Below are 13,639 nucleotides of genomic sequence, written 5' to 3' on the forward strand. Positions count from 1 at the left end.
GAAAGGAGATGGCGCGGGCAAAGAGATTGATCCTAGATGGTGTTCGGGATCATGTTGTTTCTCACATAGCTGGTAAAAATACTGCCAAAGAGATGTGGGATACATTCTCCACGCTATACTAGGGCACTTACGAGCAGCGGAAGATGTACGTAGAAGAGAAGTTGAGGCTCATCCAGATGCAGAAGGGGGAAGGTATAGACTCCTTCCTCACCAACATTCATGAGGTCCGAGACCAGTTGTCAGCTATTGGGGCAGTGTCCCAACCCACAAAGCTAGTGTGATTGGCACGAAACAATGTCTCCGAGGAATGGCATGTATTCATCCAAAGTATTTTGGGCAGAGATACCTTGCCAAGGTGGGACAAAATGTGGGCTGATTTGCAGCAAGAGGAGTTGAGACGAGCTCTATTGAAGAGCTATGTCAATGGCAGTAGCAGATTGAAGCAAGTGAAGGAGGAGGAGAATGTGGCCCTCGCATCAAACGGTCCCAGTGAGGGGCAAGGGGAGCAGAGAAGAAAGAAGAAGGACTTGTCAAAGGTCAAGTGCTTCAGATGTGGTGAACTCGGTCACTACAGTACCTAATGTCCTCTCAGGAAAAAGGATAAGGAGGAGAAGTAGGACCAACAAGCAGCATCAGTTGAGATCGATAGGCTTTCCTCTACGCTGGAAGAAGACTTCACCATGATTGCTGACATACCTCTAGGAGTGAGGTGGGGAGATTTGGTGTTGTAGCCCCAGAGTGCTACAGATGGATAGGATCCTTGAGGAGGTCCACCTCATGGATCAATACCTTGCTATGGGGGCCCAATGTTCATTAGAAGGATGGATCAGTGGCAGTAGATGCAGTCAAAGGCCGAGTAACAATTGCAGACTAGTAGCAGTCAAATGTTGGGGAGCTCAGTGCAGAGTTGGTAACAGTGCAGTTGACATAGTGCAAAGTCAACACTAGTGAAGAGTCTTCAGTGGACAGAGTAGTAGCTAGTAACAGTCAGGACTCGGGAGACAGATGCATCATGCTAATCACAGTGGATTTAGTGTTTAGGATGCTTCTCAATTGCATTGTTGCAGTCGCAGCAACAATAGATGAGAGGGAGTTGCAGTGCAGATGCAGTGTTGGTAGCTGTGCAGCAGGGTCAGCGACAGCGCAGATGCAGAACATATCAGAGTTGCGCAGTGGTTTGTGGGTAGCAACAACCATACATCAACAACATGACAGGAGATGATGTAGAGACAGGGTGTTGCTACAAGGTGTGCAGTAGAGCACTAGAACACATTCCTCGCTAAGAGGGAGTGTTAGTATTTGTATCATCGGATGTGTTCTAGCCACAAAATTTTGTAGAGTGGCTAGAATACATGAGATCTCCAAAACCCAGAAATCATTTCTAAAAATTCTGCCTAGAAATGACTTAATTAGATTATTAACCAGTTTTTAAATATTTCATAAGTCTTAACTTGGGGAATATGGTTAATTAATCAGAATTAATTAAGTCAATGTGTGAATGATCTAGAAACTCACACGGATCGACTTTAAGTTAATCCTAGCCATCAATTAAGATGTAATCTTGGCCGTTGGAGTCCCATCAAAGGATTATAAGAAGAAGTCGATGGGAACTTGGAGAAGACACTTGAGCAGTTTGATTTCCAGAGTAGCAACAGTCAGTCGCTGAAGAGAGAGCTAGTGAGATCGAAGTAGTGAGAGAGGGGTAGAGACAGTGAAGCCAGAGGAAGGATTCCAGATCCAGTGAAGGAATTCGCAGAGAGGCTGACGCAAAGTAGCGAAGTAGCCTCTAGAGGCAACTTCGATTCTGTTGGGGAAAGACGAGTTTCAGTGCCAGAAGCTAGGAAGAGGTTCCTAAGGCCGGGAGAGACATTTTCCTAGACGACTAGGGTGACGCAGTAGCTGCATAGAGCCAATTTGGACAGCGTAATTTGAGTTGACGTCAGAGCCCAAATCTCCCTGTGGAGTGAGGGAATTTCCTCACTAGATTTTTCTTGCCAGTTTTTCTCTATAGGATTGCCAGTTTTGGCATCCAGTTGTACTCAAATTATTTCATTGTTGCTTAATATTAAAACCCTCAGTTGTTGCACCAGTTTTCCCAAGTTGGGTTTTTCCAGGGACATATATCTAAAAATAGCTGTGTTATTTTATGTGTGTGTGCTAGCATTTCTTTTAACGTTTATTCTTGCGCAGTTTTATTTGTGTAGGTTGCAGTGAGTTATTTAATATTTGTTGTAGGAAACAGTGAATAAATTGTTAATTAAAATAACAATTAGAAGAATAATTTCCTGTTGCTACAATAGGATTCCAAGTTTCAGAATTTTCACAACTATCGGCTACCCTATCAACTCATAGACTCCATACTACCAAGGAACAAGGCAGTGCCCTATTGTGTTGCTAATCAAACTCACTTTTCATCCATAAAATTTTTCCTCTCTCCCTTAACCTAATTCATCCGCTTCAAGGCCAATCTCGCAAACTAGAGCTTAGTGCAAATCTCTAGGCAAAGGAGATTTTTGGGATTGGAAAATCTAAATGCCAAGGGCATAATTGGTTGCCTCAAAATCAACACTCTCGGCAGGCACTCACTTCAATTTCTCCCATAAACTTTCTTGCCCTAGGGTAAACCCTAGCTTAGTGTTGCTTCAACTTAGGGGTTTGTTTGAGGGTTTCATGTGCCTTTGTTTTATTGAAAATCATTGTTGGAATCCCTTTATAAGCATTTTGACCTTGGGCTTTCAACTTAGGGGTTTGTTTGAGGGTTTCATATGCCTTGTTGAAAATCATTGTTGGAATCCCTTTCTTAGCATTTTGACCTTGGGCCTTCCCAACCCTCAATCAATCAAACCCGACTATTGATTGAGACTTTATGCTTAAGTTGAGCCTTTCCCTCAGAAGCCTCTCAATCATCCCAAACCATATACATAGAATAGTTATTGACCTATTCACACTTTGGGACTCCTCCCATCGGTGAAAATCCATAGAGCAGGGGGTTTTGGCTATGGTGACAGTGGGCCACTACCTCATTGTTGTTTTTTGGTCTAGTATTAGCCTTGTAGGGTACCCCTCTCCGAGGCTTGCTAGATTTTGCAACAGCAAGGTCCACACAAGTAACCCTACAACCAAGTCAACAAGTTATACCCCCATGGAGTGCTCTACAATAAAAGGATGACAAGTGTCACATTAGGGTTTTTCCCAACCTCAAATTGGTGTGCCCTCCAAGCATGATGCCTCTTTGGGCCCAGTGACCCTCCTCAAAGATGGTGCACTATCCAACATGTTGTTAGTCCACTTTCCCTTTAACATGGTGCTTTGTTTGCTAACTGCCTTCATGCAAGTTGCTTCTCTAGCAATGTGTCACATGCCCACTTGTGCCCAATGCCTCTCAACCTGTGCCTTAAAGGAGTTACTTGCTCCAATGCTTCTCCTCAATAAATTTGTTTAAGTCCACAACCAATCTCCATGAAATAAGCTCCTCAACCAAGTGTCTTCAATTCAAGGATCCAACCTAGATTGATGCCACATGGTTTTGTGCTCTTAGGACTAAGTGCCCTCCTAGTTAGTCCTTCCTAGGTATCTTCCTAGTTAGGTACCTCTCCTAATTAAGCAACCAACTCACTTATTATTGCACCCATGGGTTAGTCATCATGCCACAAGGATAAAAACCTCCTAATAAGTGTACCATACTAGCACTATCCAAGGTCAAGCATCCACTCACTGATGAACCATCCATATGTCCATCAAATATCACCAAGGAATTAGGAGATCTAGTGCTCTCCTAGCTAGGTGAAAACATATTCATCCATATGTCCATCAAATATCACCAAGGAACTAGGAGATCTAGTGCTCTCCTAGCTAGGTGAAAACATTTTTGGAGTAACCCCCTAAAGCTAACATGAACACAGTGTGATCAACATATTTTTTAATGTTTTAGATGATATATCTCATATCCTTAATATTCATAGATGTATAAACCCAAAAGAACAACGCAAAAACCTTTTAAAAAAAATTATACCCTAAAAACCTAAAATAGTGAAATTTTCAAAAAATGAATTACTTTTTCTCATTTATTGCACTTTCCTGGTGCTGAAATCCTTCATAAACTTTGGAAGAAAAATCATATTTTTGTCCTTATGAGATGATACCTCCATATTTTTCGATTACGTATTTGGTAATATTTTTTCAAATCGAATCTTATATGAATTCGCATTTGTATAATCTTGGTACCACGCTGTACACAAAATTGAAAATCACGAGGGTGATAGTATTATTTCTCTATCTACTTTGAGATGCACAAGTCTAATACCTGATCTTTTGTTTCAGGCACGCCCGCTCTTTGCTGAACTGCTTCAAGCTGCATTGGAACTGCTAGTTACATGCGAGTGCGCTGCTGGCACAGGTTGCCCAAATTGTGTCCAGGTTAATGTTTGAGCTGTTAGCCGTTCTGGTTCTTTTAGACTTGTTGATTAGATACTCACATTACATATTTCACACGTCGTGGTTTGGTAAAAAAGTAGTCTGACAAACTGTTTGAGTACATTCTGCAGAATTTTTCTTGTAGCGAGTATAATGAAGTTATAGACAAGCAGGCGGCCGTAATTATTCTAAAGGTATAATTTTGTCGGCTCATATTGAAGAACAAAATGTGATTACTTGAAAGGATTGGACATGAAAGTTATATCTTCCCTGCCGAAATTCAATTACAACTGCTGCAACGCCAGGAAGTGAGTTTTATTAATTTTAAAAATTAACTGCAGGGTGTCATTCAAGCAGAGGAGAACTACAGAGAGGGACTGAAATAAGCTATTGAAGCCTCTAAAATGGAACAATAAATACTGTTTATGCGGTTTTTGAATCTGTCAGTTGTAGTCGGGATAACAGGGCATCCATTTCTCAAGCCATTTTGGATTGCTTTTATTATTTGGGATAACTCTACCGCGCAAGTGGTATGTGCAGAGGAACCCACAAAATTATATGGATGACAGAAAAATGACTAAATTAGAAACTATAATTTAAGAAGATGCGTCAGTCCAGGAAATCTAACTCCGAAATATCACTGTTAGATGGATAGTGATAGATCTAGTTGTATGGGTTTAATGTTACTTTTGATTTCCTTCTACTAACAGTATTATATTGTTATTATAGGGATCGTGACCTGTTCCCCCTTCTGTTGGTTTTCACTTGAGAGGGATTAGCATAACCAAAGTGCAGTGAATACTGTCGCGTGGGGTGCAAACATGTTCCTTGCAGAAAAGCAAATGAACAGGACCACGTCAAATAAACATATCGGTGTTAAAAAAGGGGAGTATGGTGCTTCTGTGTTCTATATGATACTCCAAATGGACTTTTATGATTCGTCATTATTGCCGGAGGACTCCCAGTTTATTCCTCATTTCATGAGTATATTACTATATACTTTTATAGGCATTCATTATTGATTGTAGACTAAAGTGGATATTATGTGAAAAGAGGTGATCTTGTGGATCGTTGAGTATCTATGCATGCTCTAAGTTGTTACATCACGGTACCTTATTGCTTCAGGCACCAAGGTCCAGGCGCCATCTATGAAAGTTGTACGGTATAAGTTGATAACTCAAGCTTATAAAAACAATTCTGTATCATTTTCAGAAAACATGTATCTGGTTTTCTGGTCCACGCGAGTTTCTTAGTGGTTTTGCTTGCATTTTTATCGATCCTCATAATTCACGTAAGTTTATTAGTGAATGTATTTTATTTTAATGTCATTGGATGCCAAATGCGTTTTCCATTACAAAGTATGTGATTTTACTTTTTTTATTTACTCTATTTTACCAGAGCTGTGGGTAACAAACATTTCTATAAGAATTATTAATCATTATTTCACAGAGACACATTCTTAAGGGGTAGGGAGTGTGCTCAATGTGCTCTCAAGATTTGGGTACTTCAATGGATGTTTTCCAAATACTTTTTAATAAGTATTTTAATAAGAAGCATTATCCATTATTACACAGATACAAATTTAAGGGCTACGGAGTGTACTCAATGTGCTTCCAAGGTACAGATACTTCAATAGGATGTTTTCTAAATACTTTGGGGAGATGTTAGGAATCATGCATTCCATACAAAGGGAATGTCCACAAACACCCTAAAAAATAAAGGTACTTCCAGGTATTCAGAAAAAGTACAATTTAGAGAAGTAATAAAATCATAACAAATTCAAAGAAATATGCCCCAAGCATAAAGCAGTTACACCCAAACTCACATTTACAGGTATGTTTTCTGTATATTTAAATCTTAATTTTTTAGTACTTCGGGAAAGGCCCTCGATGTATGCGGTCTCAACATCCCCTGCAACGTTTTCTAAAATTTGGAGGGTGCCTCCAAACATCCCACTGTTTTGATATCTTTGCAACTTGGTGGAAAATTGGTAGCGGTTTCCAGATAATAATAGTCATTATGATCCTTAATATTAAGTTACTTCTGACTTTAGTAGAGAACAAATTATTGCTTTTTGGAGATGCCACATTCTAGAAATCGGGGATAAGTTGGAAGTCAAAGATGATTTTTGAGGCTCTAAATTTGTCATCGGGAATAGGAATGAAACATAAACATGTATAGCATGTGAATAAAATTTCTAAAATTTCATTAAAAGTAGCATTTTAGGGTTTTTAAATATATATTGAAAATCGTTCAAATTTATACAAGAACATAAATAGAGATATCACATTCATAAGTTTATTAAAAACTGAATGATTCTTGGTTATATTTATAAGAGTTTGTGATACAAATATAAAAATCATAATTCATAAAGGTTCATTATTTAGTTTTAAAATGATAAGTAAAGGAACAAATCTTGTAAATTTCTATTGAATCTTCTAAGCTGCCTCTTTTAGATATTGTTTGAGCCAAACCCATTGCCTTGACCATTCAACACTAGAAATCAAGCTTTCGAGTTGAAGTTCCAATATCCAGATTGTTAAGTTGCAAAGGTATAACACAAATGTGTAGAAGAAATGATGATATAGAACGCATAGTTATGAAAAAAGTGAGGGAATGAGATGGTTTTGAATTTATGAGTGAGTTTTAGGGTTAGGAAATGTATGGGTATTTTTTTCGTCTCTTCTTGTTGATCATTTTTAAAGAAACTTATTTCTCATTTAAAAATATATATTGTTATTGGAAACATGTTTCCAATCTTGCACAACCTTTTACGAGAAACTGTAGTTTATCACCACATTTTTGGTAACTATTCCCTATCCTACATGTTAAAGAAAACTCATATAATGGTAAAAGATCAATGTGTTTTTTTGTGGAAAATACTCTATCCATAAATTATATTAAATGTGAAATTTACACTATCCAAAAGGTGATATTAACCCAATAAATTATTCTAATTATTTATACATAGCATAATTAAATTTTCAGTTGAAAGTAATGAATAAAAAACATGAACAATACCATTGACAAAAATAAAAACGTAGCAAAACATATGAGAAACCAATCACACAAATAATACAAATATTTTTGGACAAACATATGAGAAACCAATCACACAAATAATACAAATATTTTTGGACAAATGTCTTTGGAAAAACCTCAAGGTGGAGAAAACTAGTTTTGAGGATGAGGGTTTTATTATTAAATCTTCAGCAAATCTATTGGTGGGCAATTACATTTATTGCTTCCCTGATATTGGCAAAGCTCCAACAAAATTGATCTTCACCTCAACTAATCAAAACGAACTGAGAAACCTCACGATCTCCCTCTGTGGATCTACTTGGCCTTCACATGTGTGACTTCTCTCATCAACTTTGCCTCTGGAAAACTTGACCCTCCTACAGAAAATAATTCGGCTAGCAAAACCTCCCTTTAAAACTCAAAGGTTGGAAGTCTCGATGAAGAATAAACCCTGAAAATATTTTCCTTAATTATTGTTGTTGAAATCCTCTTGGTGTCTCTCTAAACACTCACCCAATTATACTCAACTCAATGTGCTCCAATGCTACCCATTGATTTCCCTTTATAATCTCTCATTCACAAATGAATGGCCAAGATTAGAAGTTATCTTGTCCCAATCAATGGCTAAAATCATCTTAGAAACTTTTAAGAAGCTTCTAGAGGCAAATCGACTTTATCTTAACTAATGTCAATTAATTAACCAATTTTCCTAAGTTTTAACTTAGGAAATATTTAGAAATCATTAATTAACTTATTAAAACATTTTCCCTAGGTGAAACTTAGGAAAAATTACATGGCCTTGGCTTTCATTCCGCTATGTTCCTAGCCTTAGTAACACATCACTAGGCTAGAACACATGTCTGAGCTATGATATTTAACACTCCCTCTTAACGAGGAATGTGTTCTCAATAACACCCAACTTGTCCCGAAAAAAAAAACAAACTTTCCTTTTGTGAATGCCTTTTTCAAAGTGTCTACCACTTGTTGATTTTTAGTCACATATTGTATTTCAACTAATCCATGTTGTAACAATCCCTAATGAAATTGTATCGTGTGTTGATATGTTTCAACCAATCATGAAATACTAGATTTTAGATAGCTTGATGCAACTTTGATTATCACAGTGAATATGGTTGGCTCTTATCGCTTGACCAAACAGTGCTCCTAACAACTTTCAAAACCACATGGCTTCACATGTTGCCATGCTCATTGCCATGTACTTTGTTTCTGTAGAGCTTAATGCAACAAATTTATGCTTCCTGTTGTACCAAGAGACAACCCCTAATCCCATGTTGAAGCAACACTTGGAAGTGCTTTTTCGGTCCATGCATTACTTTCCCAATTTGCATCAGTGTAATCAATCAACATGACACCATCTCCTTCAGTATATTTCAACTCATACTAAATTGTACCTCGCAGAAATTGCAACACATGCTTTCTTGTTGTCCAATGCACTCTCTTTCATTTCACCATGAACTGACTAAGAGAATTGACTACAAAGAAAATATTTGACATTGTGTTGACCAGATACATAACAAAGCTAATAAGTTGTCTATATAGAGGGGGGTCCAACATCCTTAATTTCTTCAAGATCTCCAAAGTATATTTCCCTTGACCAAGGAAAATTTCCCCATTTGTCTACCACACCTTTAGTCCTAGAAAATAGTGCATCAACCCCAAATATTTCATCTCGAACTTTGTTGATAAGTCCCCCTTGTAGTCTTCTATGAGCCCTAGTCATAAATAGATCATCCACATATAAAACAGTAATGAGTGGTTCACCCCCAACCATAAGATAGTAGAGATTGGAATATACCTCACTCTTGACGAAGCCCATCACTTGCAAGTAGCTATCAATACGACCACTCCATGTCATGGGAGCTTGCTTGAGCTCGTATGGTTCTCTCTTCAATTTTCATACTTGTGTCTTCTTATTGTATGCCTCAAACCCCACTTGCAAGTAGTTATCAATATGACCACTCCAAGTCGTGGGAGCTTGCTTGAGCTCATATAGTTCTCTCTTCAATTTGCATACTTGTGTCTTCTTGTTGTATGCATCAAACCCCTCTAGCTACTCGTTGTACACTTCTTCTATGAATTCATTTAAGAATGTCATCTTCACATCCATCTGATGAATCTGCCATCCCATCTGCATTGCAAGTAAGATCACGACCCTAATGGAAGTATACTTGGTTGTGGGAGTTAATGTTTCCTCACAATCTATTCCCTCTTTCTGAGAGAATCCCTTAGTGATAAACCTACCTTTAAATTTTTTTATGCCTTCATTTGCAGTGTGCTTGATCTTATAGATCTAGCGAGAACCAACCATTGCCCTATCTAACGATCTAGGAACCACCTCCCAAGCATCGTTCTTCATGATGGAGTTGTAGACATAGATTGTCATTGATGTCAATATGGCAATATTCGAGGAGCCAAGAGGAGCAAACAGAACCATCGGAGGGAGCAAATAGAGCCATCGGAGGAGCAAACAGGTCAGAGGAGCAAACAAAGCTATTGGAGGAAGCAGAGAGCAAAATAGAGCTATCGAGAGCTATTAGAGAGCATATATGCATGCGTTAACACTATCGAATGCCAAAACTCATATATATAGGCTATATACACTATCAGCAGCAAAAACATATATATATATATATATAGGCTATATACACTATCGGCGGCAAAAACCTATACATATATGCAAATACACTATTAGAGGCAGAGTGTACATATACATCAAAATACACTATTGGAGGCGAAAATCACATATAGATCGAAAACCTATGCATAAAGGCAATTTGCACCATCGAAGGCAGAAAACACAGTTATATCAATATACACTATCGAAGCAGGCATATATGCAACTTGCCTTTATGCATAGGTTTTTTATATATATGTGATTTCTGCCTCCAATAGTGTATATATATATATATATATCAGCGTTAGTGAAATCGGTGGTTCGGTTATGTGCCATCACCCCAAGCCCCCGACAGCAACATATACATGTGGACCCGCTGCAACATTGTGCTATGGCTTAATGCAATATCGCATCCACCCATCGCAATAATGCCCAAAGGGTTGTCCTCTGCAAAGCACCGATTGCGATTGCAAGACCGGACCCAATGCAACATTATAGTTGGGCTTAATATGATATCGCATTCGCCATATCGCAAGTGTGTAAGGCCTTGTTGTGGATCCAATGGAGTTATCAACTACTGCTTAATATAATATCGCGTCCAATGGAGAATCGGCCATCGGCCATTAGCAATGTCATGAGCGCCACTGCCGATTGCAATTGCACATCGGATCCGATGCAGTTATAGACTTAGGTGAATTAAATTTGAAGTCCTCCCTTAAGCGGATCGGTTGTGTTTTTTCATATAACTCTGTGTATTCAATTTTTTGTATTGCGCAGGGTTTTAAGGCCAAAGATGCATATAAAACACACCTGATAGTTTAGGAGGCTGAACTAAAGACAATTGCGATGGCAAGTGGAACGTGGAATGTCTGTTAAACAATACAGTCTCTGTGTATGCCTTTATCATTGAAAAAACGGGGCTCTGTTACAGTTTTTAACATACAGCGACCAAAAAGCCAAGAAGTCGAATGGAAAGCCAGCGCAGAGGAAACTGAAAAACCAAATCAATGAAGAAGAGGGAAGCCAAAGGACAAGCCAGCAGAGAGGAAGCTGAAGCGAGCGTTGAAGACGCTGAAGAGCCAGTGGGAAGCGGAAACGAACAGTCAGAGGCATCAGGAATACAAAAACAGGAAAAAGCAAGGAAGTGGGAGTGAATTATCAGTGTGAGAGGAAGCCGAAGTTCAGCAGAGGCAGTAGAGGCAGGAGAAGCAGGAGAACAGGAGTGAAACAGAAGCTCAGCAGGTTTGGGAGCAGAGAACTACAGCAAAACAGTTTATACCAGGTTTGGGTTGGAGCCCACGGGGTTGGAGCCTCACAACTAAAAGGACTAGAATCCTTGGGAGTTGGTGCTCCTAAGTGTAGAACTATTGCCTTGGAAGAATAGAGTTGGTGCTCTGGAGGGTTGAGCCTCACAAAAGTCCAAGTTGGTGCTTGGTAACTGATTGCAACCAGCAATATATTGTATTTATTTCATTGCACTGTTTGTGTTAATAAAAGAATTTATTTCAACTATCTATTTTTGTGTTCCATACATATATATGTTTTGGTGATAAAAAGAACAACATAAAAAGAAATATTGATTCACCCCCCTACCCCTCCCCCTCAATATTTCCAACAATTGGTATCAGAGTAGGCTTCTTCATATTAGCTTAACAGCTTGAAGAAGGATTCATAGCCATGATGAGAAATCACGAAGCATCAGGAAGACCTCCTCTGTTCAATGGCACTAATTTTGGTTTTTGGAAAAAGAGAATGACTTACTACTTAATGTCCCTTGGACCTGAAGTTTGGCATTTCGTTCAAAATGAGTACCAAATTCCTCCCACTCTTCCAATAGATCAAGACGAGAGGAAAGCCTACATTGCAAATCCAAAAGCCTTGAACTCCATCACTAGTGGAATCATTGATTCCGAGTTTACAAAAGTCATGAATTGTAACTCTGCCAAAGAAATGTGGGATAAGCTAGTTGGCTTATGTGGTACCTCTGAGATAGTAGTAGGTCAACTACCAATGCCAGAGCATCTAAAATAATTGTTTTGGGGTTTTGGTTTAAGTTTTTGGAAAACCAATGAATGAAAACACATGTAAAATTAAAGTAATTAATCCTTTGGGTTATATTAATACTTCAGCAAAGGGCTGCTATAAAGCATTACATAGTGATATAAATAAAAAATAGTGGTGAGTAGAAGATAGCAAAAAATATAATTATCACAGTTTCCATACTGTAAAATAGAACAATCATAAGTTGGAAAACCTTCTAAACTACGTTCCAAAGGTTCAGGGCAGTATACTTAATGCTTACACATGACGTTGAAGATTTATTGATTAGAGGGGATTAGCTAAACAGACAGTTCATTAATCCATTCTCTTAATAGATGATCACTTCAAGGGCTTATAGGAAGTAATTGAGACACAATTATTCCTACCTGGATATCTCTATAAGTCATAAGCATATGAAGAAAAACACAATCATTGATAACTGGAAAAACTTACAGGATAATACAAAACTGTGTAAAACCAGATTCAAAATCCTCTGCTTTGTATTAAGGTTCCAAAAAGACTGAGTACATCAAGTGTCTGCAAAAGCTTCTTTCAAAGGTGGCTTCTAGGTTCAAAGTAGTATTAATAGTCAAGACTTTACAAGCAATGAACTATGAATCTTGAACTCCGAACCTATAACATCTCGAGAAGAGAGTTATTTATACAATAATAAAACTAAGAAATATCCTAAAATTGTTTAAGATTTATTCTGGGAAAGGAAAAGATCTTCATGCAAGAAGATAGGGGCAACTATTGAATTGCTTCTTGTTGTCCCTTTTATTCAGGTTGTGTTGAATTTGATGTTTGATGTTTGATATTTTGCCCTTTAAGCTGCTAATTTGTTTGTATCCTTCACGCTGGTTGATTCTTTCAATTGATATTTTTCCCTGATACTCTTTAAACTCTGTGTAGTATGCTTTCACCCTGATGAGTAACCTTTACTGTGATCCTTTTATCCTTACTATGGATTTCAAATTCTTACTGTGTTTTTCAACAGTGAATCGCTTTTGATTTTATGTTACAGGGTGAAGCGATTTAATATGGTCTTCATATTTGTCCTCCAACTGTACACAAGCTTTTTCTTTGTAAACCTGGAACAACAGTCTTCACCTGCAAAACACAGAAATTATTTAAGAAAACACAGGTGGCAGAGAAGGTTGGCGATGATTTTATTGAGCTTTAAAGGCTATCGGAAGGAGTCTAGGGCGTATCTGAAGGTAAAATGATGGTTTTTTGGTCGCAGAGGTTTATGGAGGGTTCGCTATGTAAAATAGAAAAAAAAAGAGCAAAATGGTCATTTTGGCTTTTAAATGGGAAAAACAGTTTTCCTTTGAAATATGGTGCGATAGTAAACAGTAACCATTTTGTCGTTTTGCAGAAGGCGGTTTTCATCGCACCGCTTATAGGGCGTGGGCGGTTTTGGGAAGGGGTCACCCGAAATGATATGAGCCTAACACGTAGCAAAGGAGGACGGTGGAATACCACTTTTCGGGTGGGTAATGCCCGTACAAAGACTCAACTCGAAATTTT

General features: G+C 38.2%; 1 protein-coding gene across 4 annotated transcripts in view; it reads left to right on the forward strand.

The window, feature by feature from the left end:
- Positions 1 to 5,499, forward strand: part of LOC149203814 (UBQ, helicase-c and DEAD-like helicase domain-containing protein) — a 420,226-nt gene extending 414,727 nt beyond the window's left edge. For 3 of the 4 annotated variants that reach the window (XR_016253976.1, XR_016253977.1, XR_016253978.1), the window contains 4 exons: positions 4,321 to 4,416; positions 4,545 to 4,607; positions 4,755 to 4,943; positions 5,143 to 5,499. Coding sequence is in view for 1 of the 4 variants with exons in the window: in XM_089403572.1 (XP_089259698.1) it covers positions 4,321 to 4,416; positions 4,545 to 4,607; positions 4,755 to 4,799 (204 nt within the window). In the remaining 3 variants the exon portion in view is untranslated. Of the gene's footprint in view, positions 1 to 4,320; positions 4,417 to 4,544; positions 4,608 to 4,754; positions 4,945 to 5,142 lie in introns of those variants that run through there. The other variant, XM_089403572.1, reaches the window with a different exon arrangement.
- The last annotated feature ends 8,140 nt before the right edge of the window (positions 5,500 to 13,639 follow it).

Source organism: Pinus tabuliformis, chromosome 2_1, assembly GCF_031772625.1.
Source record: "Pinus tabuliformis cultivar Carrire ecotype Pingquan chromosome 2_1, CPIR1, whole genome shotgun sequence".
NCBI lineage: Eukaryota > Viridiplantae > Streptophyta > Pinopsida > Pinales > Pinaceae > Pinus > Pinus tabuliformis.